General features: G+C 45.6%; 1 protein-coding gene across 2 annotated transcripts in view; it reads right to left on the minus strand.

The window, feature by feature from the left end:
• The window catches only part of NID1 (nidogen 1), a 96,319-nt gene that overhangs the window by 37,665 nt on the left and 31,559 nt on the right, over positions 1-27,095 (minus strand). Inside the window, exons 5-12 of one of the 2 annotated variants that reach the window (XM_081248144.1) lie at positions 26,460-26,609; positions 22,241-22,492; positions 19,405-19,605; positions 17,109-17,354; positions 15,093-15,236; positions 8,274-8,399; positions 2,240-2,389; positions 720-842 (exon numbers count right to left, since the gene is read on the minus strand). In XM_081248144.1, coding sequence (XP_081104270.1) covers positions 720-842; positions 2,240-2,389; positions 8,274-8,399; positions 15,093-15,236; positions 17,109-17,354; positions 19,405-19,605; positions 22,241-22,492; positions 26,460-26,609 — 1,392 coding nt within the window. Of the gene's footprint in view, positions 1-719; positions 843-2,239; positions 2,390-8,273; positions 8,400-15,092; positions 15,237-17,108; positions 17,355-19,404; positions 19,606-22,240; positions 22,493-26,459; positions 26,613-27,095 lie in introns of both variants that reach the window. The other variant, XM_081248143.1, reaches the window with a different exon arrangement.

A 27,095-nucleotide genomic window follows, 5' to 3' on the forward strand; every position in this document is an offset into this window, starting at 1 on the left:
GGCCACAGGGTGCCCAGATATTTGGTCAAATATTATTCTGGGTGTTTCTCTGAGGGTGTTTCTGGCTGAGATTAACCTTTCACTCTGTAGACTGAGTAAAGCAGATGGCCTTCCCTTAGGTGGGTGGGCCTCATCCAATCAGTGGAGGGCCAGAATTGAACACAAAGGTGGATCCTTCCCCAAGTAAGAAGGAATTCTCCTTTCCTGATGACCTATGAATGGAACATGAGCTTTTTCCTGCCTTTGGATTCAGACACTGGCTATTCCTGGGTCTCCAGCTTGCCGACTACAACCCTTGGGACTTGCCAATGTCTACAGTTGTGTGGGACAATTCCTTCTGATAAATCTCTTTATATATAAATAAATATATTTCTCTCTCTCTCTCTCTCTACACACACACACACACACACACACACACATCCATTAGTTCTGTTTCTCTGCAGAACCCTAATACAGATCAGTTCTTACCTTGTACTGCTCAAGTCACAGGGATGACCAGCCTCCAGGCTGCCAGCACAGTTCTGGTCCAGGTGTGGGACCCCCGGAGTTGTGCAATGTGCAACCCGCATGCTCAACACCGCAGCTGTGCTCTGATCACCCACCTCAACTCTCCATGGAGTCTCCCACGTCCCCACCTAGCCTTCTCTCCCAGGGCCTTGTACTCAGTACTCATGGACAGGGCAATGACCCACCAACTTCAAACGTCCCCGACACCTTACCTCCAGGCATGCAACGGAAGCCGTCTCCCTGATAACCAGGTTTGCACTGGCACGTGAAGGACCCTGGAGTGTTGTAGCAGACGGCATCAGGGTGACATCGGCTTAGCTGGCATTCATCCACATCTGCAAGACAGCCACCAAGCCCGGGGATAGTGAGATTTCTTCTAGAATTCCTAGTTTACACAATAATATAAGCCATTTGCTCAACTTCTGGGGACTCAGTTTCTGATCTGGGAACAGTGATTTAAGAACTCAGCAAACATTAATTATCAAAACATGAACTCCTCAATTTCTATCTAGTGTATTTACAAATGTGTTTCACTTTGATGTTTTCATGAAAAATCAAGCATGCAAAAGGAAAAACGAGAGGATTTTTTTTCATTATTTCCTTCTCATCATAAACGAGAGCTTCAAAAATGTCTGAGTTTGGAGACAGATGATTAACTGCTTGACAGAAAAATCTTAAAGGCCAGAGAAAATTCACATGTTCAGTAACAAAGAGAAAGTATTTCAGAAATTATAATCTCTTAGAGAAGCTTGGACTTTCCAGAAATACTCCATGGTATAACGTTAAGTAATTTTGCAAACCAGGGGACAGGGGAACGGTGTTCAGAGTTATTTCACTTAAAATTATCTCTAAGAGCACCCTGGCTGCCAACAATGGACTGATCTGAGGTCTGAATTTTGTGGAACCATTTATTCTCTGCATCTGAAGTCATTTATTCAAAAAGGGGACTTCACTTTTTTTGGAACACAAGATTAGAGCAGGCCAGGTGAATGACTGTATGCATCTTATTAAATAAAAGGCTGGACTTTAAGCTCCATGTGTGTAAGGATTGTTTGTCTTTTCATGAAAGACAAACAATCTCCTCAGTCCCTAGCAGACAGCAGGTGTTTAATTATTGCCTGAACAAGCAAGTGACATGGAACAAAATGGTACGGGGAGGACAAGTGTCTTCCCCAATGAGAACAGCCCCCCAAAGAAAACACATAATTCAAATTACTAGAGATACAAAATACAGCCCATCTACTCAACAGAGTTGGGAGAAGAATTCTTTTTTTTTTAAATTTAATTTTATTATTTATTTTTGGCTGCGTTAGGTCTTCGTTGCTGTGCACGGGCTTTCTCTAGTTGGGGCGAGTGGGAGCTACTCTTCGTTGCGGTGCACGGGCTTCTCATCGTGGTGGCTTCTCTTGTTGCGGAGCACGGGCTCTAGGCGCATGGGCTCAATAGTTGTGGCACGTGGGCTCAGTAGTCGTGGCTCATGGGCTCTAGAGCGCAGGCTCAGTAGTTGTGGCGCACGGGCTTAGTTGCTCCGCGGCATGTGGGATCTTCCTGGACCAGGGATCGAACCTGTGTCCCCTGCATTGGCAGGAGGATTCTTATTCACGGCACCACCAGGGAAGCCCGAGAAGAATTCTCTTGAATTTGGAGTTGAGTCAGTAATTAGCATATGATAAGTATCACCCAGGGAATTTTCTCAGGTTACGCAGGGAGGAAAGTCAGAGTGACCACGTACCTTGGCAGGCTCTGCCATCCCCAGAGAAGCCTGGCAGACAGGAGCAGGTGTAGGAGGAGCCTCCCAAATAGATGCACTGGGCCCGCTGAGAGATGTCACAGTCATGAAGACCAGTCTCACAGTAGTTGATGGGGCGCTGGTCCACGACAGCTTCAGACAAAAGGTTGACACACAATGTTTAAAAGAGTCCCCAGAGCAGTCCCAGGGCCCTGCCAAGCAGTGTAGTCCACTGAGGTGGATTATGTCTGGACCCCAGACCTCCAGACCTCTCTTCAGGTTCATCCCTGCTCCCCGCTGGATGGTCCCCCTGGCTCTCCTCCTGTTTCCCCCCACCTGGATCCCACCTCTGATAAGCCTTCGCAGCCTGCCACTGCAGGGGGTCAATCAGCCTGGCTCTCAACCTCAGCTTTGCCCCAGGGCTCTGTCTCAGGCCACTCTCCACACCTGGTCCCCGAAACCCAACTTTCCCTTCATCTGGATGTGGAGGTGGACTCTGCAGGTAGACGCGCTTCCCGTGGCACCTCTGTTGGTGGAGCGTTTGGAGCTGAGGATCTGAGACTTCCACAGTATCTTTGCCCTCGGCTCACTGGGCAGGTGGAATATTCACTACGAATGCCAAAGTCACCCACGTCCCACCAAGGAAGGTGAAATCAACTTTCCCAGGGAAGTGAGACGGGGATGGTAGAATGACTGTGGGCCTCTGGGGTGGGCAGCCCTGGGTTTCTACTAGGTGCATGAGTCCACCATATGGCTTTGGGTAAATCATATAACTTCTCGGAGCCACAATTTCTTCCTCTGTAGAATAGGAATGACTTCCAGCTTGCCAAGCATGGGGAGGCCCAGTAGGTGGGACTGCTCTAAAGGGTCCTGATGACAAGACTCAGAGAATGAGGTTGTAGGAAGTAGGCCTGTGACACAGAGACTAGAAAATCATACCCCATCTTGTGCTGTTGCCTCGAGATGAAAGTCAAGGACTAAGGTCTAGGGGGTGATTTCCAACAGCTGGTTCAGATACTCTGGGGTTTGTAAGGCACTTTAACTTCTGGTCTTAAAGCTCTAAGGCCCAGGTCAGAGTCCTGGCCCTTGCAATGTCAGAACAGAACACTTTCTTCCTGCAAGGAGGCCCTCAGGGTTTAGATTATCCTGGACACAGGAGGACTCCTCATCTTTATCCTCAATGAGTCTTCCCAAGATTAATTCCAGTTCATCCTGCCTCAAGTGCTTCGGCAGAGAGGGCTCCAAGCACTGTCAGGGGACAGGTAAAGAAGAGGATCCTCTTCAAAGGTCTGTGCCCATGAGAGGTTAGCAAAGTACTGTATTGGCAGATGGAGGCCCAGCCTGTGGACTCAGTAGTTTAGACTCCTGAAGTTGGACTGTTAACTAACTCCCATGGGACAGGGACCACGGAACCAAGTCTGTGGGCCAAAGGGTTACTGGATTTTAAACTGCTACAAGTGGTCCAAATTTCCTTCTAGAAAACAGTAGCCCAGGTTACCCTGAACCAAACCAAGGACACACTGTTTCCTTGGACCACTCCTGTTTTCTCTCACTTTTCATCGTTTCTAACATTCTTCTTCTCTCCAGGGTCTTCTTTCCCCCAACTCCTTCAGCTCGCACAGTGTGAAAGGGACACTCTCGGAGAATTGGGACCAAAAAAAAGATAGGGGAAATATACCCAGACAGAACAACCAGGAAAGGAGTCTCACTTCTCTTCCATCAAATATTCATGTCATTAGAGTGCGTAAGTGATCATTTTACACATTGTGTTCGCTCCAGCCACATTGTGCCCCACCCTTGGTAACAGGGAAGGACCTTGCTGCAACATGGGTAGGTCCTAATGTCCCCTGCCCTGCCATCACCTTCACCTTTGCTTCTATTTTTTTTTTGGCCAAACTGCTTGGCTTACAGGATCTCAGTTCCCCAACCAGGAATTGAACCCTGGGCCCACGGCAGTGAAAGTGCAGAGTCCTAACCACTGGACCCCCAGGGAATTCCCACACCTATGCTTCTATAATCCTCAAACCCTTTCTAGAAAAGGCAGTTTATAATTTAATTTTTTAAATCACGTTTTCCTTTATGTAAGACCATTTTTCACACCAGAGCAATTTTCTTCTGAAGGAAGCTTTAGAACTTTACAACTCCAAACAATTTAGTTCTACCTTTTTCATTTTCAAAGTATACAAAGCATTTTTTTTCTTTTATTTTTTTAACATCTTTATTGGAGTATAATTGCTTTACAATGGTGTGTTGGTTTCTGCTGTATAACAAAGTGAATCAGCTATACGTATACATATATCCCCAAGTCCCCTCCCTCTTGCGTCTCCCTCCCACCCTCCCTATCCTACCCCTCTAGGTGGACACAAAGCACCGAGCTGATCTCCCTGTGCTATGCAGCTGCTTCCCACTAGCTATCTATTTTACATTTGGCAGTGTATATTTTTAAGCAAAATATACAGCAACCCAAAGGAGACCTTTTCACTAATTTACACAAGAGGGGCCACCAGCACATCCAGCTGTGCTTCCCTCAAAGGCTCCTAACCCTGCAGGCTGGCAATTTCCTACAATTCTCACCCTGCCTGTCAACTAGCAGGGGGTGCAGGGGGTGCAGGGTGGGAGGGAGGGGAAAGTTTTGGAAAGGACAGAAAATCAGGCTCAAAATGGGATTTAAAACCAGTATGGAGGTTCCTTAAAAAACTAAAAATAGAATTCCCATATGACCCAGCAATCCCACTACTGGGCATATACCCAGAGAAAACCATAATTCAAAAAGACACATGCACCCCAATGTTCATTGCAGCTCTATTTACAATAGCCAGGAGATGGAAACAACCTAAATGTCCATCGACAGATGAATGGATAAAGAAGATGTGGTGCATATATACGATGAAATATTACTCAGCCATAAAAAGGAACGAAATTGGGTCATTTTTAGAGACGTGGATGGATCTAGAGACTGTCATACAGAGCGAAGTAAGTCAGAAAGAGAAAAACAAATAACGTATATTAACGCATACATGTGGAACCTAGAAAAATGGTACAGGTGAACTGGTTTGCACGGCAGAAATTGAGACACAGTTGTAAAGAACAAACGTATGGACACCAAGGGGGGAAAGTGGCGGGGGGGTGGAGGTGGTGGTGGGATGAATTGGGAGACTGGGATTAACATATATACGTTACTATGTATCAAATAGATAACTAGTGAAAACCTACTGTACAGCACAGGGAATTCTACTCAGTGCTCTGCAGTGACCTAAATGGGAAGGAAATCCAAAACAGAGGGGATATATGTACACGTATAGCTGATTCACTTTGCTGTACAGCAAAAACTAACACATTGTAAAGCAACTATACTCCAATAAAAATTAATTTAAAAAAATTAATTACAATTACATGGTCCGTTGGGGTTCTACTTTTCTAGCCCCTGCACTTCTGAAGAGAACCCTGAACTGTGACCTGGCACGGGCAGAGCTGCCCTGAGATGCTGCCACCCAGTGTGACATTGGTCCCCGAGAGACTCCTGCAAGGCTGGCAGGGGCCAGGAAATGAGACAACGCAGAGAAGGGAGGTGATGCCAAGAAGGAAGGACAAAACGAGGGAAAGAAGCCACGTGTTACAAGGAGAGAAAAGGGCAGGGGATAAAGAGCCTTTAGGAGAGTGGTTTCACAGCCTCTAGTTACTTTAAGTTCTGAGAAAAAGATCACAAAGATGAATCATTCACAATAATTTTTCCTAACATGACAGGAGAGGGAGGGAGAACAGGAACGCTGGGTGAGCCAGGCTGAGCCTTTAGCCTAAGCCCAGCCCTGTTCCCCCTGACCGATGGGCAGGTGCATGGTGCCGTGCACTGTACAACTCGGGATCCCAACCTGCCCATGCTCTGTACAGGTCACGTATCACAGGGGGCAACTGTATCTACACATAAAGGTGATTTGCAGGCCAGCTGAGGCTCTTTTCCTTTGTGTCAGCATACTCTGCACATTCCAATTAACTAAAAGTTTGCACCCAGGGGAAAAGAGAAAGTCACAGCTTGCAGAAAATGACAAAGATGGAAATCCACAAAGCAGCCCCTCCCCTAATGGATACCCATCCTCATGGAAAGACAGTCACCTCTGGCCATCCACACACCCTGCATGAGTGCCCAGCCCCTCACAGTTGTCAGGACACAGAGCCGGCCTCCTAAACCATCCAGATTCTTTCCTCACCCTTCCCTGCTCTGACCTGACAGACATCGTCCCAGCCTGGGCTTCAACCCAGGACGTCGTTTTAACAAGGAATTCCGGGAGAGTGAAACTGACCAGTCAATTATCCAGTGAGGAGCCAGAGTCTTTGTGTGAATGCATTCAGGCAGACTTGGTTTCACCCTGTGAGCCATTTCTCTACGAGGTGAGTCTCAAAGGAGGCAATTAAAAGAGGCAAAAAGCCAAGTGGGATGGAAGTGCACAGGGGGCCACAGGCAGGGGGAGAATCAGGAAACCTCGATGCCAGGTCTTGGTGGAGCTTAATGATCTTCAGGTAGTTTTCACACTGCTTCTGAGAGGGGGGAATCCATTATTCAAACAAAATCTTACTCAGAAATTGATATACAGAAAAATGAAATAGTCCTTGTATCCCCACTGGCAGATCCTGGGGCATCTCCAAGGGCTCCACGGGACACAGGAAGCCCATGATGCAGTCTAATCACCTCATTTTACAGGTGAGGAACTGAGGCCCAGAGAGGTTGTCTTCCTCAAAATCAAATGCCTAGGAGTAGACGTTTGCCCACCACCTGTCTTGCACCCCACCCTAGCCCTTCTGTGAAGGTGGATCCCAGGAATGGCTGGAGACAGAAACTGAGGACACAACATGCCTCACACACGTCTGCCCCAGGACCGTCCACGTCACCACTCAAGGGGTAAAGGATCCACCACCAAAGCTTCAGCCAAAATATAATGCAAATGGTGTTGCCACAAAAAATAGACCTTTGAATCTCCTTCGTCTCAAAAAGCAGAGAAGGAAGTCAGGCCAAATTCACAGAAATTGTTGTTCACTATGGAAAGAAAAAAAAAAAAGAAAGTAACTTTAGCAGAGTTGAAATCTCAGCTCTGTGCAAAGGGGACTGGCTGTCTCTCAGTTCACAGATGTTTGGGTCATACTCAAAATATGAGAACGGCCTGTTCCCTCCGCCCTCAAGACACCATCTCACCCTGGGACCTTGGCGGCCTCATCTGAGTTTCAAGACAGAGCAAACAGAAAGCATGCTAGGGTTTAGTAAACAGCAAGGAAAGCACAAGGAGATGGTTCACTGATGCAGTAAAAGAGGGATCTGTTTTAAATTGGGAAGAAATGTTGAGTTCAGACGGCCCCTTTAGCATGCTGCCCTCCAGACCTGGAAATCTCCAAGAATCTTTGAACTTGAAATTCTTGGAAACGACAGGTCAAAGTGCAGCAGTTGGAAAAAGTGGGGAAATTTAAACAATCTGGCTCTTTGAAGTTGGCCCATCACCATCATCACCAAAATCATCAGCAACCTAAAGCATAATTAGCCCAATTAATAGCCTTAACTTCTAACTTTGATAGGCTATGAAGTTATGCTAGTACTTGTGGCTTGTAAAATGGAAATCCATAAACAGAAAGGCTCCGAATGGAGTTTTAGATGTAAATCAGGAAGAATTCAATCTAAGGCAGGTAGTGACACAAATGCCTATAAGGTGTTCCCTCCACGTGAATCCCAAGGCCACTAATTACAAGGAGAAACATGTCTAGTTGTTTGAATAGCTATTAAAAGAATAATGAAAAGAATTTAAAGGAATTTTATAAAAAGGGAAGGGTATCACCAGTGTAGACAGACAACACTGCTAATTCCTTGTACCTGTGACTCTCCAGGCAGTCGGAGGGAAGGAATGAAGTCTGATTCACCTTTGTAAACTGTCCTCCCCAACAGGACAGGGAACCTTCCATCTCAGCCAGGAAAACTACCTGGGGCAATACCATTCACACAGGTGCTGACATACATCATGTGAATTACTCGTTTTGAAAAGTCTCCCACAGAACTTACCCACACACGTTCCCTCCTCTGAAAACCGGAAACCCTCCACACACTCGCATCGGAAGGTTCCTGGGTGGTTATTGCAGATTGCATGGCTCCCACACACTGAGGGCTGCTCTGAACATTCGTCAATATCTACAGCAAAAAAAAAATGTTTTTAAGATTTATTAATTGAGTCATTGATTTTTGGCCTCACCGCTCAGCTTGGGGGATCTTAGTTCCCCGACCAGGGATCGAACCCAGGCCCCCTGCAGTGTAAGCGCCAAGTCTTAACCACTGGACTGTCAGGGAATTCCTCCCAAGTTTTTGTTTGAATGCAGACTTTAAAAAAAAAAAACCACCTCTTCAAACAGCACTAAACATAATAAAATAGAAAGCATTTTGGCATGCAAATGGACCCACTTTAAAACACACCTTTTTATATTCCAGAAATGATGTTAAAGAAATCTTTTCTGTGCATAATTTGAGAGTGAGCCCAAGGCCCTCCTCCTAAATAAATGTGTACTCCCCGCTCCCCACCCAACCTGCCCTACCTTTTGGAGTTAGTTGCTGAGCCTGGCACCGACTAACATCAGATGGGCAAATATGTGTTAGAAAGACGTGCAGACAAGTCTCCAGACTCTGAATAAGGTTCCTAAACTACAAAATGTAATTAAATATGCTCTTGTTCAAAAATATTTCCTTTCTCCAACGATAGTGACAAAGCAAAGTTGGACCGTCTAAAGCCTAATTGTGAATCTTGGAATGTTATCCTGAGCTTAATGCACTAACAGGAAAACCATTAACTCATAAGATTGTGAGTGATGCTCTCTCACAGGACAACACTGTGGCCATCGCGTGGGGTGACTGGAACAAAGGAACGTATGCTCTGCAGCTGGACACAGCTATGTTCAAATCCTGCCTCCTTTCCTTACCAGCTTGTGTGGTCCTGGGCAAGTTGCCTCACTACTCTGCCACAGTTTCCCCATTGGTGAGTACTCATGCTACTATTCATCTTGAGGGGTTCTACTGAAGATTACAGAAAATGGATGTAAGCCTAGCCTGCTCAAGAAATGTACCTATTGAGACTTCCCAGGCCATCCGGTGGTTAAGACTCCACGCTCCCAATTCAGGGGGCACGGGTTTTATCCCTGGTTGGGGAACTAAGCTCCTGCATGCCGCGGGGTACGGCCAAAAAATAAAAAGAAATTAAAAAAAAAAGAAATGTACCTATTATTATTATCCTACACTACCAGCCACAGGGGTGTTCCGATTCTAGGAACATAGCCCTCAGATGGCCACTGGCATTGGGGGCCAGTCTGGCTACCATTACAGGAAGGCTGGTTGGCCCAGATAAGAAATCAAGCTACTCTGTCATCACCTGGGTTACCTGTCCACTGATGGATTGAAATAAATACAGTCACACAAGATCCTTCTGTGCCAACCTCACTCTCAGAGTGCACTGGTACTTCTGGCATTTTTAGAACTCTTAGAGATGCATGTGAGGAAGATTTCATAGTGGCTGAGACCACACAACTCCCCTCCCCCTCTCAGCTGCCCATCCTCAATTCCATCATGTGAATCTTCCTCATGCTCCACCTCCGATGGCCAGTCCAGCCGGTCTCTTCACTGGTGAGGCAAAAGCCCTGCTGGCTTTTTGGACTACATTGCACAAGACAGGAATTTTTGCCACTTCAGCCCCATAGTTGGACCTATACTCAGAAAAAAACCCAAACCAAATGGCATTCAGCTTTTGAAACCACACTACAGTGTAAGTTTCTGTGACATGCTTAAGATACAAGATCTCAGGGCTTCCTTGGTGGCGCAGTGGTTAAGAATCCGCCTGCCAATGCAGGGGACACGGGTTCGAACCCTGGTCCGGGAAGATCCCACATGCCACGGAGCAACAAAGCCCGTGAGCCACAACTACTGAGCCCACGTGCCACAACTACTGAAGCTTGTGCACCTAGAGTCCGTGCTCTGCAACAAGAGAAGCCACCGCAGTGAGAAGCCCACGCACCGCAACGAAGAGTAGCCCCTGCTCACTGAAACTAGAGAAGAGCCCACACGCAGCAAGAAAGAACCAACACAGCCAATAAATAAATAAATAAATAATTTTTAAAAAAAGATACAAGATCTCATATCACTTATATGTGGAATCTAAAATTTGGCACAAATGAACCTATCTACAAAACAGAAACAGACTCACAGACATAGAGAACAGACTTGTGGTTGCCCAGGGGGAGGGGGAGCGAGAGGGATGGACTGGGAGTTTGGGGTTAGCAGATGCAAACTATTACGTTTAGAATGGAGGTCCTACTGTATAGCACAGGGAACTATATTCAGTATCCTGCGATAAACCATAATGAAAAAGAATATAAAAAAAGAACGTATATATGTGTATAACTGAGTCACTTTGCTGTACAGCAGAACTTAACACAACACTGTAAATCAACTATACTGCAGTTAAAAAAAAAAAAGCTACAAGATCTCAGACCAGAGGATGGCTCCAGGCACAGCTGGAAGGTTACAGAACAAAGCCCCTCCCAAGGCAGCCTCTTAACGAGCTGAAGCTGGGATGGGGCTGGAGGGATACTCAGCAAGTGTGGACTTTCCAGCTCCATCCACCAGCTGCTGCTGCTTCAACAACATGGGAGAAAAAGATCATTCTGTTTCACTGTGTCTGCACTACAGCCCTCAGAGGACACAACAGGCCAGATGTCTGGACACGCTGTGCAAACTGCAGGGATCCACGGCTGAGGCTCAACTGCCAAAGCACAAGAGCACAGAGCAGCAGTTTTCAATCAAAGGGACAGAACACAATCACCAGGGGAAATTTTCCAAGCTTCATTCCACCCCTAGAAGGTTTATGGAAAGGGAAACTGCGCGTTTCAAGAAAGCTTCTTAGGTGATTGGAAGGATGCTCATCCTGCACACCCTACCTGGAGAACCACGGCAAATAGGATCTGGGGGCCCGTGGGATGAGGGAGGGGATGGTCCCCTAGCACTACCCCACCTCCATGCAGGTCTACACATAAAATCCAAGCTGGGCAACTCCTTTTCTTTTAGAGCAAAACCCTAGCCATTTCCCTGCTATTATTTCACGGTCCTTACAGTTTGGAAATTCTTCCTAATGCCTAATTGAAACCCTCCCTTCTGTAATTGGAGGCTAGGACTCTAATCCATTCTTTAGTAGAAAGAGTGAACTAGTGGTAACTGTTCCTTATAAAAGATCACAATATCTGCTTGAAGATTATTGTTCTTCTTAGTCATGATCTGGTCAACGTCTTCACTGGGAAGAGGTTTCCTTTCACATAAATCATTCCCTAACCCAACAGGAAAATCCTGGATTATTCTTGTAATCACTGCTTCCTTTTTGACTTTTTTTTCAGAGTGGCTACTTTTCAACAACTCTAAGTTTCTCTAAAATGTGTCCTTTTCATAAACACCAGGCTCTCATTGGAGAAGAGTCTCAGGATTTATTTGTTAAATGCCTTGTGCGCACTCAATGAGAGATTGTGCAAAACCCTCTCTTACAGCCTCCCAACTGAGAAATATAGGGAAGCCATTCTGTCAGGCACCAGAGCTCTTGTGATTCAACTGGAAATCTCCAGATTAGCTTGCAGGGTCACTCTGCAGTGTTTAATCAAGCCCAGCCTTATTTTGAATGTCATCTATCATTATATCAACATTACACACACTGAATGACAAAGGCTCACCCTCATTCTCTTCAGAGGCACTTTCCAGGTCAAAATAATATGTGAAGTGATCTGCTTAATGCAATTTCCTATCAACAGCCCGGTGTCTCAATGCATTAACACTACGAGGTTTATTCTCGTGACCCAGAACAGAAAGTAGCCTGACTAGGAATATACCCACATTCCATGGTGCAAATCTGCCAGGATGAGGACTAATCACAGGGCAAAAGCAAGTGCGCACAAACACCTGTCTTCCTGGGCCAACACATCAGAGGGGTTTCCATGATAGCAACAGGTTCCATCCATAAAGCATGGCTGGTTGTGCCTTGGGAAAGTGAAGCAAGCAGTCCCACCACAAGCTCAGGCACCAAAAGCAAAATTAGCCAGAGGTTATGGGTCAGCAGGTTGGGGTAGCTCCATGTTTTACTAATACAGTAATTCCCCTACATACGAATGAGTTCCATTCCGAGAGTGCATTTGTTAAGTCCAATCTGTTCGTAACTCCAACACACTTAGCCTAGGTACCCAACTACCACAATCACCTATATACCGCTGATTTTACGCATGCTTCCGGACATCTGGGCTTGAAATAAAGATACTGTACTACTGTACTCTATACAGTACTGTACAGTAAAGTACACAAAAGCACACCCACTTATAGAGGATGCACGCACGTGACAATGTACACCAGACACATGAACTAACTTACATGACTGGACATGCGAATGCACATTTGCAGCTTTGAAGGTTCGCAACTTGAAGGCTTGTATGTAGGGGACTTACTGTATTCAGTTGGCTTATGAAGCTGAAGCAGAGCTACATAAAGACTGAGGAGGTACAGGCTTCTGCTGAAGAAATGGGGATACCTCATCCCTTTGTGGTGTCCTTCACCATCACCATGGCCTGGGAGGTCTCTGCTCACACACACACAGTATCACAGTTTCAAAGTGGCCTGAGCCAATTTAGCCATTCAAGACTGTTGGGCTCTTTGGGGAAACACTGGGGAACTCTGATGATCAGAGGTGAGTAGGAACTATGTCCCCTGCCCGGTGTTATGTTACAAGGGAAGCGAGTCTCAGATTGAATTCTACCACACGGACAAAGTCATCAGCCAGCTGGCTAGACAATTGTACAAGCTGTTCCTGTAAGCCCAGTCCCTGCTCTCCATCCTTTCAGACGTTCCAATGAGCACCTCACATAAATTTCACTCTGAAGTAAATGCAGCAATACCCCAGCAGCAGGATCTGCTAACCTTCACGTGAAATCAGCACACTAAAGCTGCCATTCACTGGAGGCATCCAATGGATTCAATTCAATGGATTCCGGACCCAAGGCATCGTTCCCAAATTCCAAGGCTGCTGGGCTCCCCAGATTCTTATGCCCCAGTCATTCAAGGGGGCTGCTCATCATTCTGGCCAAAAAGACATGTGCACACCACCCATTTCACTCGGGAAGCTTACTTCTAGCACTCCTTACATTTGTTGGTGAGCCCCTGTGGCAGGTTTAGGAAGCTTTGACATTCTTACCCTAGTTGCCTCTGCTGTATGGACTCTTCATTGAGTCAGGAGTCAACTAACTGCCTTTTGGTGGTGGATTAAAATTTAGTAACAAACATAAATATCAAGCTGTCTAAGTGAAAGTATTTTTTTTTTTTTTTTTTGCTGTACGCGGGTCTCTCACTGTTGTGGCCTCCCCCATTGCGGAGCACAGGCTCCGGACGCACAGGCCCAGCGGCCATGGCTCACGGGCCCAGCCCCTCCGCGGCATGCGGGATCCTCCCAGACCGGGGCACGAACCCGTATCCCCTGCATCGGCAGGCGGACTCTCAACCACTGCGCCACCAGGGAAGCCCCTAAGTGAATGTATTTAAAGTGAAATTATAAGTAATAAAATAAGTACAATGAAGACAGTATAATATATGCACTTGAGTCAGAGACTCAAGGTCCAGCGTTCCAATGTCCCCGGCTCATCTGTAAAAACAGGAATAGACCTCCCACCCATTAGGATGGCCGCTATCCAAAAAACAAAACAAGTGTTGGCAAGCATGCAGAGAAGTTGCAGCCCTTGTGCACTGGTGATGGGATATAAAATGGTGCAGCTGCTGGGGAAGACAATATGACGGTTCTTCAAAAAAATCACACACAGAATTGATGTGACCCAGCAATTCCACTTCTGGGTATATCCCCAAAAGAGTTGAAAGCAGGGTCTCAAACAGATATTGTACCCCATGTTCATAGCAGCATAATTCACAACAGAAAAAGAATTGAAGCAACCCAAGTGCCTATAGACAAATGAATGGATGAAAAAGAAAAAGGAGTATGTGTATACAATGGAATACTTCGCAGCCTTCAAAAGAAAGGAAATTCTGACCCAGGCTACAACATGGATGAACCTTGGGGCCACTATGCTAAGTGAAATAAGCCAGATACAACAAAGGACAAATACTGTATGATCCCACTTACATGAGTTACCTAGAATCATCAGATTTGTTGAAAGTATTATTGAATGGTGGTTGCCAGGGGCTGGCAGTGGAGGGGAGGGATGGGAAGTTGTTATTTAATGGGATGAGAGTTTCAGTTTTGCAAATGAAAAGAGTTTTGGAGATGGATGGTGGTGATGGTCACACAACAATGTAAATGTACTTAATGCTGCTGAACCGTACACTTAAAAATAGCTAGAATGATCAATTTTATATTATGTGCATTTTACCACAATTAAAAATAATTTTTAAAAGACAGAAATGAAAGAATCTATCTTATTAGAGTTGCTGAATTAAATCAGTCAGTGTTTGTGAAGCACCTAACACAACAATGCCTGGGTACGTCGCAGTTGTAGTCATATTATGTGTGTTATAAACAGCGCTGACTTTCCCTTCCTTTAAGCCCATGTATTCTCGACGTGAAGTGGAATGTGACCTTATAAATTCTACTCTGCTGCTTAGAGTCAGGGCATCTGACCAGATGAAGGAAGGGCCAGGACCCCTAACATCACGGAGGGAACACTGAGCGTGGGGCTTCCACAACTCAGCGTGACCATCAGTGTTTATCTCACTGGTGCTGCCTCTTCCTCGCCCCTCTGCTGTACAGGATCTGTTTCTGCAGCCCCCCAGCCCCACTGCCCACCACCACCAAGTCAGAGTGGACGGCTGTACCGTAGCAGGTCTGTCCGTCTCCCCGGAAGCCGATGGAGCACTCGCAGGTGAACTGGGTCCCGGAACCGGGGCGACAGGCTGCATTGCTGTCACACCCATGAGTGCCGATGTAGCAAGGATTCTGAAGGGCATCAGGGGAGCCGTCTGTGAAGGCAGAGACATTGAAACCCAGTGAGGATTCAGAAACTCTTATTCCTCCAGAAACTCCAGAAAGTAAGGCAGGACTGATGACCAGGAAACCCGCCAACTCCTGAGTCACCTGGGGGTCACCTGAGGCGGGATCAGCAAACTACATCCCTTTGGACATTTGTCTGTTTTTGTAAATAAAGTTTTACTGGAAACCAGCCACACCCATTCACTTGCATACGGTCCTTGGCTGCTTTTGTGCTACAGTCACAGAACTGAGAGAGACTGCACGGCTGGCAAAGCCTGAAATGTTTATTGATACTGTCTGGCCTTTTAAGAAAAAATACGCCAACCCCTGATGCATGGAGCTACAACCGTCAAAGGAAGGGGACAGACACCTGCCCTCCTTCTGCTTTATGGAGCTGAGGACAAACCCGACTAGCTGGAGAAGTGACCTGGGTACAGAGAGAGAGTCAAAAATAACTGAAAAAGAGAAAGACCTTCACACCTAGACCCCAAATATACAGAACCCCTAGGGCTTAAAGATTTGGATGATGTGAGACCTGACACTGGGCTGTCCCACTAGCTGCAGCTCCTTCCACGCAGCCAGAAGCACCCCCAGACTAGACCCCCCCTCTCGCAATGTGCCGTCCCCAGGCAGAAAGCTCGTTGTAGGCTCCGTGCCTGACTTTTAGCAGATTTGATTTGGATTTTCCCAGGCCCTGAGCACACAGTGAGCATCAGAGTGTTTTAAATGCCTGGCCATCAATAGGCCCATGAAAAGATGCTCAACATCACTAATTATTAGAGAAATACAAATCAAAACTACAATGAGGTATCACCACATACCAGTCAGAATGGCCATCATCAAAATATCTACAAACAATAAATGCTGGAGAGGGTGTGGAGAAAAGGGAACCCTCTAACACTGTTGGTGGGAAGGTAAATTGATACAGCCACTATGGAGAACAGTATGCAGGTTCCTTAAAAAACTAAAAATAGAATTACTATATGGTCCAGCAATCCTACTCCTGAGCATATATCCAGACAATTCAAAAAGATACATGCAACCCCTAGCAGCACTATTCACAATGGCCAAGACATGGAAACAACCTGTGACATGGAAACAACAACAAATGAACTTATCTAGGAAACAGAAATAGACTCACAGACATAGAGAACAGACTTGTGGTTGCCAAGGGTGTGGGGGAAGGACAGGGATGGACTGGGAGTTTGGGGTTAGAAGATGCAAACTGTTATATATAGAATGGATAAAGAACAAGGTCCTGTTGTATAGCACAGGGAACTATAGTCAATATCCTGCAATAAATCATAATGGAAAAGAATAAAAAATAAAATAAAAATAAATGCCCAGGGCTTCCCTGGTGGCGCAGTGGTTGAGAGTCCGCCTGCCGATGCAGGGGACACAGCTTCGTGCCCCGGTCCAGGAAGATCCCACATGCCGTGGAGAAGCTGGGCCCGTGAGCCATGGCCGCTGAGCCTGTGCGTCCGGAGCCTGTGCTCTGCAGCGGGAGAGGCCACAACAGTGAGAGGCCCGCGTACCGCAAAAAAATAAAAATAAAAAATAAATGCCCAGCCATAGGCAGCTGCAGCCCTTGGATGGTCTACTCTTTAAGGCAACTCAAGGATTATCATTCTTCTCTACCCCAAATGGAATAATGAGGAGGCCTTAGGTTAGCAGAACAGAGACAGGTAGGTTTTCTAAGAATCATAAATGACAAGACATTTATTTCTGTCGGGAGCTATTTCAGCATAACTTTCTTCTTCTTACTGAGAGTAAGAGACGAAAAACAACACGTCAAAAGCACCGAGAGAGCCGTGCAGGCAGACACACACACACAACGCCCAGTCTGAGCTGCCACCTCTTACCCCTCACAGGACCGATAGAGTTGCTCAGAGCATAGCGCAAGATCCTCTCCTCCTGGTTGTACAGGACAAACACGCTGTCCACCGAGAGCTGCTGGGTGCTGGGCAGGGCTGGCCGGGAGTCGTCGTGGACGCACTCCTGGAAGGTGATGGTCTGGCGCCACTGGTAAGTGTGGACGTGAGAAGGGGCCACGCCATCGCGCTCGGGTTCCATCACTGTGTACTCCCGGGTGGAGGATGATGTGATCACTGGATGTGGGAGGGAAGCAGGGAGACAAGGCAGGGACACAAAGGACAGATCTTGAGGATACAAGAGGCTTAGTCAAGGGCTCTAAAACCATCAGCAGTATTCTCTGCCTATACTGCTACCAGATGAGAGATCGGATGGAACAGGATAAATAAAACTATTTATTTCAGCATTGGGACTCATTCTGCCACCTAGATTTCCCATACTTTTATTGATGTTATTTGCATTAGAAATAGTTACTGCTTTTTCTCATCAAGTGCTTCTCTATAAGTTCCTAAGTCACCCAGAACCAACCCAGAGTTTAAGGTCTGATGGAAAGAGCACGGGCTTGGAAGGAGAGACACCTGAATTCACACCTTGCCCCTTCACTCACAAGGTGTGTGATCATAGACCAGTTACTAACTTCTTTACCCTCTGTTTCCTTTCCGACAGGGGTTGGGGTGAGGATGAGATAATGTATGTAAAATTTCTGGAATCAAGCAGGCTGATACTCTCATTAAGACACATTACCATTTATGGTGCATTTACCACACGACTAGCAGAGTGCTAACTGCTTTTTATGGGTTATCTCACTTAGGATTCAATAAATAGAGGCTGCTATAAATAACCCTAGATTAAACGGTTCTCTGATATATAAAAATGAGACACTAATAGGTTTCAGTAGACAATTTCTATAAATTACTAAAGAACTGTGAGCAAATCTCAGTAGAGAAGGGAAACAGTCTTCCCCACGTAGAAGACAGCTCGCTTTTCACCCATACAATGAAAATCTCAACTTCCTATTTTGAAAAAAGTATAAAAGACTCTTTATATCTGTGTGCTTTGCTGTAGTTCATCATCAAAGCCAGAGGATACATAAAAGGTTAGTGTAAGCTGCCTCCTGTCCAGCTCCCACGTGCTGGGCTGCCAGAAACACCATCTGGTCGTAGCCTGACTTGCAGACCGGGGTGCTGCGGCTCCCTGCACCTCCTACTCACCCACTCGTTTTCCCCAGGAGAGCCGGAGCAAGCCACAGAGCCATGGTAATTGGTACAACCTTTCTGGATGGCCATTTAATAAGAGCCTTTAAAGAGTCTCCATTGTTTGACTCGGCACTTCTATTTCTAGGAATTCGGTCAGAAAAGAATCAGAAATGTGGTCAAGATTTATGATAAAGATGATTATTTCAACTCATTATGAGAAGGAAAAATTGGAAATAACCTAAGCTTTAGAAGAGAATGGTTTACATTGATAGCCATACAATAGAATGGTAGAGATTCATTAAAAAGTGTTTGCAAAGCCTATTTAATGAAACTATCAAGTGTTCATAATTTGATGCTGACTGGAAAAGTGAAGATACAATAATGTGGTATGACTGAAATTATGTAAACAGAAACTATATACTTGACTGTAGAGTATACAGTAGTATTGTATCAATGTTAAATTTCCTGATTTTGATGAGTGTACTGGGACCGTGTGAGAGGATGTTCTTGTCTTTAGGAAGAACATGTGAAATATTTAGGGAATGAAGGATCATGGTGCCTACAACTTACTCTCCAAAAAAACCCCATATATATATGTGTGTATGCGAGAGAGAATGATAAAGTAAATGTAGCAAAATGTTAACAACTGGTGAGGCTGGTTAAATGATATGTGGAAACTGCTATTTTCAACTTTTCTGTAAATTTGAAGTTTAAAAAGTACATACAGATGTATACTATAATAAAATTATATTATTTTGAAATTATATAATATGATGAGATTTTATGTTGGGATATTATTTGTGTTGGTATATATACATATGTTGGGATCGTCTTTATATGGAAGGAAAAGGCTGAGAGGAAATACACTTAATCTAATAATAATTGTGTCCTGGTTTTACATCTGTAAGTTATGCTTATTTTCTTTTCTGCCCTAAATTCTCTCCAATGAGTGTGCACGATACCTATTAGAGAAAAGGTGATTTGTATAAGGTACCCGCTGCACTTCCCTCTCCGAAAGCTAGGAGATAGCATGAGCTCAGGGCTGGAGCCTGTGGGTGACGCTGCCCCAGGACGTGGCGTTGCGGCTCACCCTGGTGGGAGTAGTGGTAGAGCTCCGTGTAGGGCTCGATGTGCACCGAGGAGCCGAAGGTCATCTGCGGCACTCGGCCCTCCAGCTCCGTGTCGATGGTCAGGTGTCCGTGCTCGTCAATACCGCTGAACTGCTGCTTAATGAACAACTTGTCCGGGTGCCCCACAAAGGTCACCTCAGCCTGGCGGGTGAATTCGCCCCCTGCAAAGCAAGGTCAGTCTGTCACGTTGCTGTCAAGGAAGCCACCCTCATGCCTACCCTGGGCTCACTGTGCGGACAGGCTCACACCTCCTCTGCAGATGCTTTAGTTTGGTTAGTAGAAATGGGGCTGTTGACACCAAGGACAGAGCTGGGACATCCATATGGCCCAACTGAGTCACGCGCAAGAAACAGAAGCTGCTTGCCAGCTGCAAACCAGCATCTGAGATAGGTGGGCTCGTGGCTTGTGCTGGAAAAAGCAGGGGATAGGAGTTGGACTCCCAGCTGTGCTGGGTACCGGTTGGGTGAGCTTGAACAAGTTACTTAACCTCACAGAGCCTCCATTTCCTGATGATGAAAAAGGGATACAATCGGTCTTGTGGAAATTAGATAAGTACGTTAAAACGTCCTCTGCCAAACATCAAGCGCTCCAGGACGTTGGCTGTGGGAATGACTACTGTAACAGCTAAGCCCTGGTCAGGATGAGCCAATTGTTCAGGGCAAACTATCACCAGGCCCAGAAACCATCCTAGGAGCACATACTAAGGTGCTGGCTCAGGACCTCCCCTTGGTCTGGGCAGGGAAGCAGCCCCTGACAAGCAGGAAAAAATATCCCCCCTTCTTCCAGCTTCCTCCCTTTGCCACCTTTGCAGACTCCCGATAGCACGGCTGGCAGCTATTTCATGATATGTGAAAAGTATATGAAATTTACATTTCAGTGCCCATGAATAATTTCATTCCAACACAGACATGATCATTCATTTGCATATTATCTTTGGTGCTTTCACTCGACGACGACAAAGTTGAAGACAGTTAGTCCCCTACATACAGATGAGTTCTGTTCCGAGAGTGCATGCGTTAAGTCCAATATGTTCTTAAGTCCAAAGAAGTTAGCCTAGGTACCCAACTAACACAATCCACTATCTAGGACTGTACTGTAATAGGTTTACAATACTTTTCACACAAATAATACATTAAAAACAAACAAACACAAAAATAAAACATTTTTAATCTTACAGTACAGTACTTTTAAAAGTACAGTAGTACCAGCTACATCACTGCTGCTTTTACGCTTGCTTCCAGACACCCTGGGCTTGAAATGAACATATTGTACTACCGTACTCTATACAGTACTGTACAGTGAAGTACACAAAAGCACAACCACTTGTAGAGGATGCACTCACGTGACAATGTACACCAGACATGTGAACTAACTTACGTGATTGGACATGCAAACGTAGGTTCGCATCTTTGAAAGTTCGCAACTTGAAGGTTCATATGTAGGGGACTTACTGTAGCTGCAACAGAGCCCGAATAGCCTAAAACATTTAGGCAAAGCTTAAAATATTTACTAACTGGCCCTTTGCAGAAAAAGTTGGACAACTCCTGCTTTATAGCCCCCAGGTCCCAGGCAGATATCCAGCTGATAACACAGGGGCAGTTAAGGACCATTGTAGTAACAAAGATTTGCTGTTGTAGGGAATTTGTAAAGACTCCCTCAGCCTCCCTGAAGTTGATGTAAGTTACAAAGGACCATCCATTTAAGTCAACCCATATTCAAGGCAACACCAATATGAAATGCTGTGCAGCCAAGGAGTAGGATCTGTGGATCTGGCCGCAAAGCTCAACTACGTCTGCAAAGGGAAGAGCGTGTGTTTGCAAGAGAGCCTGAACATCGTTATGATACTCAGGGTACACATGCCTGTGGGAGAGGGAGAAAAAACATTGGGCCATAAATAAGGTATCTTATATCCTTTTCAAATATATATCCTCTCCTTTCTTAAAACGTCCACATTTCAGGAAGTTAGGTATTTATGCTCTGTAACTTTGGGAGGGGTGTCTATGCAAAGCCTACAGACCCTGCTCTCAGCAGTGTTTTCATGATAAAGCTATGGCTGAAGCTCCAGTGAGGCTAGGGGTGTTGGAGAAGGCAGGTCTAGGTAGTCAGAGGCAGCGGCTATGTACCTGTGCCCCAGAACAGCAGGCTCCAGGTCCTGGGAGTGGCCAGAGATGAAGGATGCAGACTCCTCCAGCCAAGCAGTTCCAGGAAAGGGCCTCCAGCACAGCGGGGCCAGCCTCAGCACAGCATGGAAGAGGCCACCACTGCTCCAGGGAAGCATCTCCTCTACTCCCACCCACCGACAATCTGCCCACATGTCCCCTGAAGACTGAACTTTCCCCGACAGGACACGGTCTCTAAGCAGCTCCAAGGAAACTCAGCTTTCCTAAGACTCATGCGGATTATTTTTATCAGGCTGACTTTACCAGCTAGAAATGACAGGTTCCTTTTCTCCAAGCAGATACTAAGGAAATGTCAAATATCAGTTTCAGATTAGTTGGGAATTTGGAGGCAGGCTGGATAAATAGAAGGATCCCCATACTTTGGGTTGTGAGGATATAGGAGCAAACATCATTTGCTCTGCCTAAATCTAAATCTCCACCCTGAAATCGCTCCCTGGTCAAAATGCAATTCTAGACAGTCTTAGTTAATGTATATTAATTGAAAAACTTCTTGATAATTTTACCTCAACACCTTATTTCCAGAGCCACAGAATGCTTATCGGTAAGTTACTTGCAGACATGGAGTTCCCTTTCCATTCACCCCAGCCCATTAATTTTAAGGTCTGATGTCAGTTACCTGTGATGCTAAACCCATTCTTGAATCCATCTTGCTCCACGGCAAACATCCATCCGATGATGCCCCCAATAGGGGCCAGAGGAAGCAGAGAGTACCCGATGGTCTCAGGAATGGTGCTGATGGCTGTGTAGGAGCGCCCATGGTTCATTACCACGTAAGAGTGGAGGTCGGTGTTCTCAAAGACAATGGGAACTTGGCTGTTCCCCACAAAGATCTTCCCTTTCACCTTGCCGTTAACTCTCTGGGGGGTACCTGAGTGAGAAACAAAGAAAGCAGCCGGCCCTTCAGAATAGAATAGTATGTCTGGTAGGATCTGTACCTATAAAAAGCAAAGAACCAAACAGTACTGGGGTAAAGGGCTTTGGGGTAAGTGAAAGCAACTGTTCTTCCCAAAAAGGCAGTTCCTATGGCTGTGTCTATGAGCCTTACAAATTCCAATTTCTTCCTCTCTTCCACGCTGATGGATAATGGACAGCAGAAAAGTGAGACCCATTGTTTGATGGAGAAATGTCTGAGGCAATTAAAATGATCTCATAGAACAGTATCATGGGTGGTCTAGAACTGGGTGACATAAATGTCTCACTTTTGAGAGTATCAGGGACAGAATTAGTCATTTCACTGGGACAGCAGGGCTAAACTGGTTGGGATATTTGGTTGCCTGATCTGTAACACATCTTAAAGAGCATCTCCGGCTCAAACATAGGACTGCCAGTCTGAGTCCTGGACCTTCACTCAAGCCAAGCCAGACAGAAGTGGCCACAGCGGATATTGCAGGCCACACAAATACGCCCTCTGACCCAGAACCAGCTTGTGGGCTGGGGTGTGTTTGTTGTTGATCGTTCCATTTAGCCAACCGGGGAAGATGTGAAACTTACTATGGCATATTTAAAAGCTTTCTTCATAAATTGCTAAATAGTATATGTTTAGGACACCATTTTTGAAAATCACATTAATGATAAATGTTAGCATACACTTAGGGGCAAATATCTGAAGAGATGTACACAAAACTGCTACCAGTGGCTAACTCAGGGCGATACGGTGAACTTTCATTTTCTATACTATATATCTCTATAATGTTCAAATATTTATAACTTGCATATATTTATTATTGTTTAATCAGGAAAAGATAAGCTCTCAAGAAATTAAGTTGTTCTTGTATTTGAATAAGAAAATTGAAGGTTACCACATGACCCAGCAATTCCAACTCCTAGGTATATACCAAGAGAACAGAAAACATATGTCCACACAAAAACTTGTACACGAATGTTCTTAGCAGCATTATTCATGATAGCCAAAATGGGAAAGCACCCAAATGTCCATCAATTGATGGATGGATAAACAGAATGTGGTATATCCATGAAATGGATATTATTTCACTAGAAAAAAGGAATGAGGTACCTGATACATGCTAAAACATGGATGCACCTTGAAAACATCATGCTAAGTGAAAGAAGCCAAACACAAAGGTCCCATGTTGTAAGATTCCATTTATATGAAATATCCAGAACAGGAAAACCCGTGTTGACAGACAGTAGATTAGTTGTTGACAGAGACTGGGGATGAGGATAAATTGAGGGTGACTGCTAAGAGATCCAGGGTTTCCTTCTGGAGCAATGAAAATGCTCTAAAATTAGAGGTAATAGTTGCACAACTTAGTTAATATACTAAAAAGAACCAAATGGTATACTTTGAGTGTGTTACTTACATCTTTAAAAAAAAAAAAACTGAAGGAAGAGGTAAATAAGTCACCTTGGACTGTTCAGGTTTAATGTAGAAATTCTATCACTTACTGATTGTGCATATCGTGTTTCTCTTCCTAGATTATAAATGTCTAGAGACAAGACTTTCACACCCAACTCCCTGGCTCTGTCTTAGCAGAGGTTTCTGTGCACAGTTAGTTTTCAGTGAAGTTTGTAGAATAACCTGAGACAAACGAGCCCTCATTTGAGCATGGTCACCAGTGTTCTGAAGACTTTCTGCTGTGTTCAGTATGCCTTAGCTGCTAAACAGGGTCACTGAGGAACTTCCCTAGCGGTCCAGAAGTTAAGACTCCACACTCCCACTGCAGCGGGCATGGGTTCCATCCCTGGCCGGGGAACCAAGACCCTGCATGCCGTGCGGTGCGGCCCCCCAAAATAGAATAGAATAAAATAAAATAAAATAAATAAAATAAAATAAACAGGTTCACTGACAAGCCAAGGCAGACTCGACACAGAGTATTTCTGCAAATAAACTATGTCATTACACTGGGGGATGCGGTGAAGTTAGAAGACTAATATCAAAAAATGCCTCCCCCAGGGCTTCCCCGGTGGCGCAGTGGTTGAGAGTCCGCCTGCCAATGCAGGGGAAAACGGGTTCGTGCCCCGGTCCGGGAAGATCCCACATGCCGCAGAGCGGCTGGGCCCATGAGCCATGGCCGCTGAGCCTGCGCGCCCGGAACTTGTGCTCCGCAACGAGAGAGGCCACAGCAGTGAGAGGCCCGCGTAACTCAAAAAAAAAAAAAAAAAAAAATGCCTCCCCCAAACAATTACAGAAACAAGCAGGAAAGCCAGGGGAAGGAAACCAAATTTTTTCCACCAAACTTGGAGCTAGAAAACTATTTCAAAAGTAGCAAGACTCCAAAAATATTTAAAAACCACAAAACTATGACGGGGCGTGTACAGAAGGTCAAAAAATGTAGCCGAGGGATCTGTCACATCTGAGCTTCCTGCCAAATGCAACCCATCAGCATTTCCAATCTGATATTTGGCACAGAAAGAGCTAATGAGATTGCTCTTTGAGAAGAAAGGTTCACTGTAGATTTTGGAAGCTGCTCCCAGGGTGAGAGATATATAAAAGCCAAGCCTAAAACAAAGCAGCAAAGATATACCATCCCTGGGGCAGTGGGCTTTGGAAGAAAACGGACAACACATTTATAAACGTTAAAAACATCCCCCCAAATTAATATGCAATGTATACAAAATTTTCTTTCTTGCTGCAGATAGTATTTAACTATCTAACTGTGACCTAGGAGGGAACTTTTTTTATTTTAGCAAATTAAAATAACTGATTGAACTTGAGCTATGGCAGGGGATCTAAAAAACAGAAAAGCATTCCTCCAACTGAGTTTTATTTAGTTGTATTGTGTGAAGCAGTTGAGGTTCCTCATTAAACACACGAGGAAAATGACAGGTGACAAGTGAGGTGACTTGGCATCTGAAGGAACAAATGTTCAGTATGGTCGGTTTGGGTTTTGTTTTAATTCTGGTTTATGGCCTCAGGTTCCCATAGGTCTCCCTCTCTAAGTAAACTCTTATCCGGGCCCTCTAGACTTTTGCAGAGAAGATTCTTCTGACCATCTGAGAATGTCAAGACTGGTTGGTCCTTTTCCAGGGGCAGAGCTCAGAACTGATGCCAGCCCACTGACGCCAGCTGAGTCCATTTTGGAGTGGGCCCACAATGGGTCTGGGCTCCAGAGTTAGCTGTGATGCACCCCTTATGCTGCTCCATCACCTCGCTGGGATCCCGGGGGCATGAGGACAGGTCTTTACCCGCTACATACTTTGGTTTCCACCAGCCCACTGTGGCCTTGCTGGAGTTGAACCACCATTAGGATGGTCTGAGTGATGCCAAAAGAAAAGGTTTGAAAGAAACGGAGGAAAATGGAGGGCACTGACAATTCGTGGTCCAGGCTGCATAATTTCAACACTTTAGCCTTTGGCTCACGCTAGGGACAGTTGTGAAGATGGGCTCCTAATGGCTGTCATTTCACAGATGGAGAAACAGCACAGGAAAGAAAGAGACCTCCCCTTATTAGAAAAAAAGGACGGGGCTTCCCTGGTGGCGCAGTGGTTGAGAGTCCGCCTGCCGATGAGGGGGACGCAGGTTCGTGCCCCGGTCCAGGAGGATCCCACATGTCACGGAGCGGCTGGGCCCGTGAGCCATGGCCGCTGAGCCTGCGTGTCCGGAGCCTGTGCTCCGCAACGGGAGAGGCCACAACAGTGAGAGGCCCGCGTACCGAAAAAAAAAAAAAAGAACAAGAAAAAAAGGACACTCCCCAGGACCACACCCCCAGTAGAAAAATACGGGCAAGAACGGGGAATGAGAGATTAACTATCATTGCCCGACTGAAAATACCACCCCCGTTTAGAGATCTGGGTAAAGGAAAGATTTCAAAACAAGCAGCGAAACAAAAATTCCACTCCTCCCCCTTCAAAGGGAACAGACAGAAGCAAAGTACCTTCTGCAACACACTGCCGGCCGTTCCCCGTGTAGCCGGAAACGCAGCTGCAACAGAAGCCGGTGGCAAAGTCCCTGCACTCTGCGTGCACGGAGCACTGGTGTCTGTTGTTGGCACACGTCTGGCGGGAATCCGTGTTGTAGCTGAAAACTGCTTGGAGAGAACACAGCACACCTGTAAGCGCTTCACAGGGCTCTGGACCAGGAGGCTTTCTGACCCTACGCCCTCAGCTGTGCAAGACTTGACATCTGCTCAGGCAATTCAGACCCAGGGCTCTCTACCTGTAGCCACTTAAATAGTATAGTGGTTCCATTATTCAAACCACCAAAGCAAATGGGTCTAAAGGGAGTTTGAGAAATCACAAGGGTGAATTCTTTAAAAATGCTATAATCCAATGTCCTCAGTATCACGGAATCAATCTTAGGTGACTGGCACCCAATGTCAATCTTAATATGGCATCCATCTAATGTCGTCAGATCCGCTTCACATTTTGGGCAGGAGGGACCTTAAAATTTTTTAAAATTATCTTTTATTGTGGTAAAGTATCTATAACATAAAGTGCCATTTTAACAAGCTTAAAGTATTTTTTTAAAATTTTGACCCTTTCTTCTCACCAGGAGATAAATCCGAAGCTCT

Source organism: Mesoplodon bidens, assembly GCF_964165515.1.
Source record: "Mesoplodon bidens genome assembly, chromosome: 1".
NCBI classification, from domain to species: Eukaryota; Metazoa; Chordata; class Mammalia; order Artiodactyla; family Ziphiidae; genus Mesoplodon; species Mesoplodon bidens.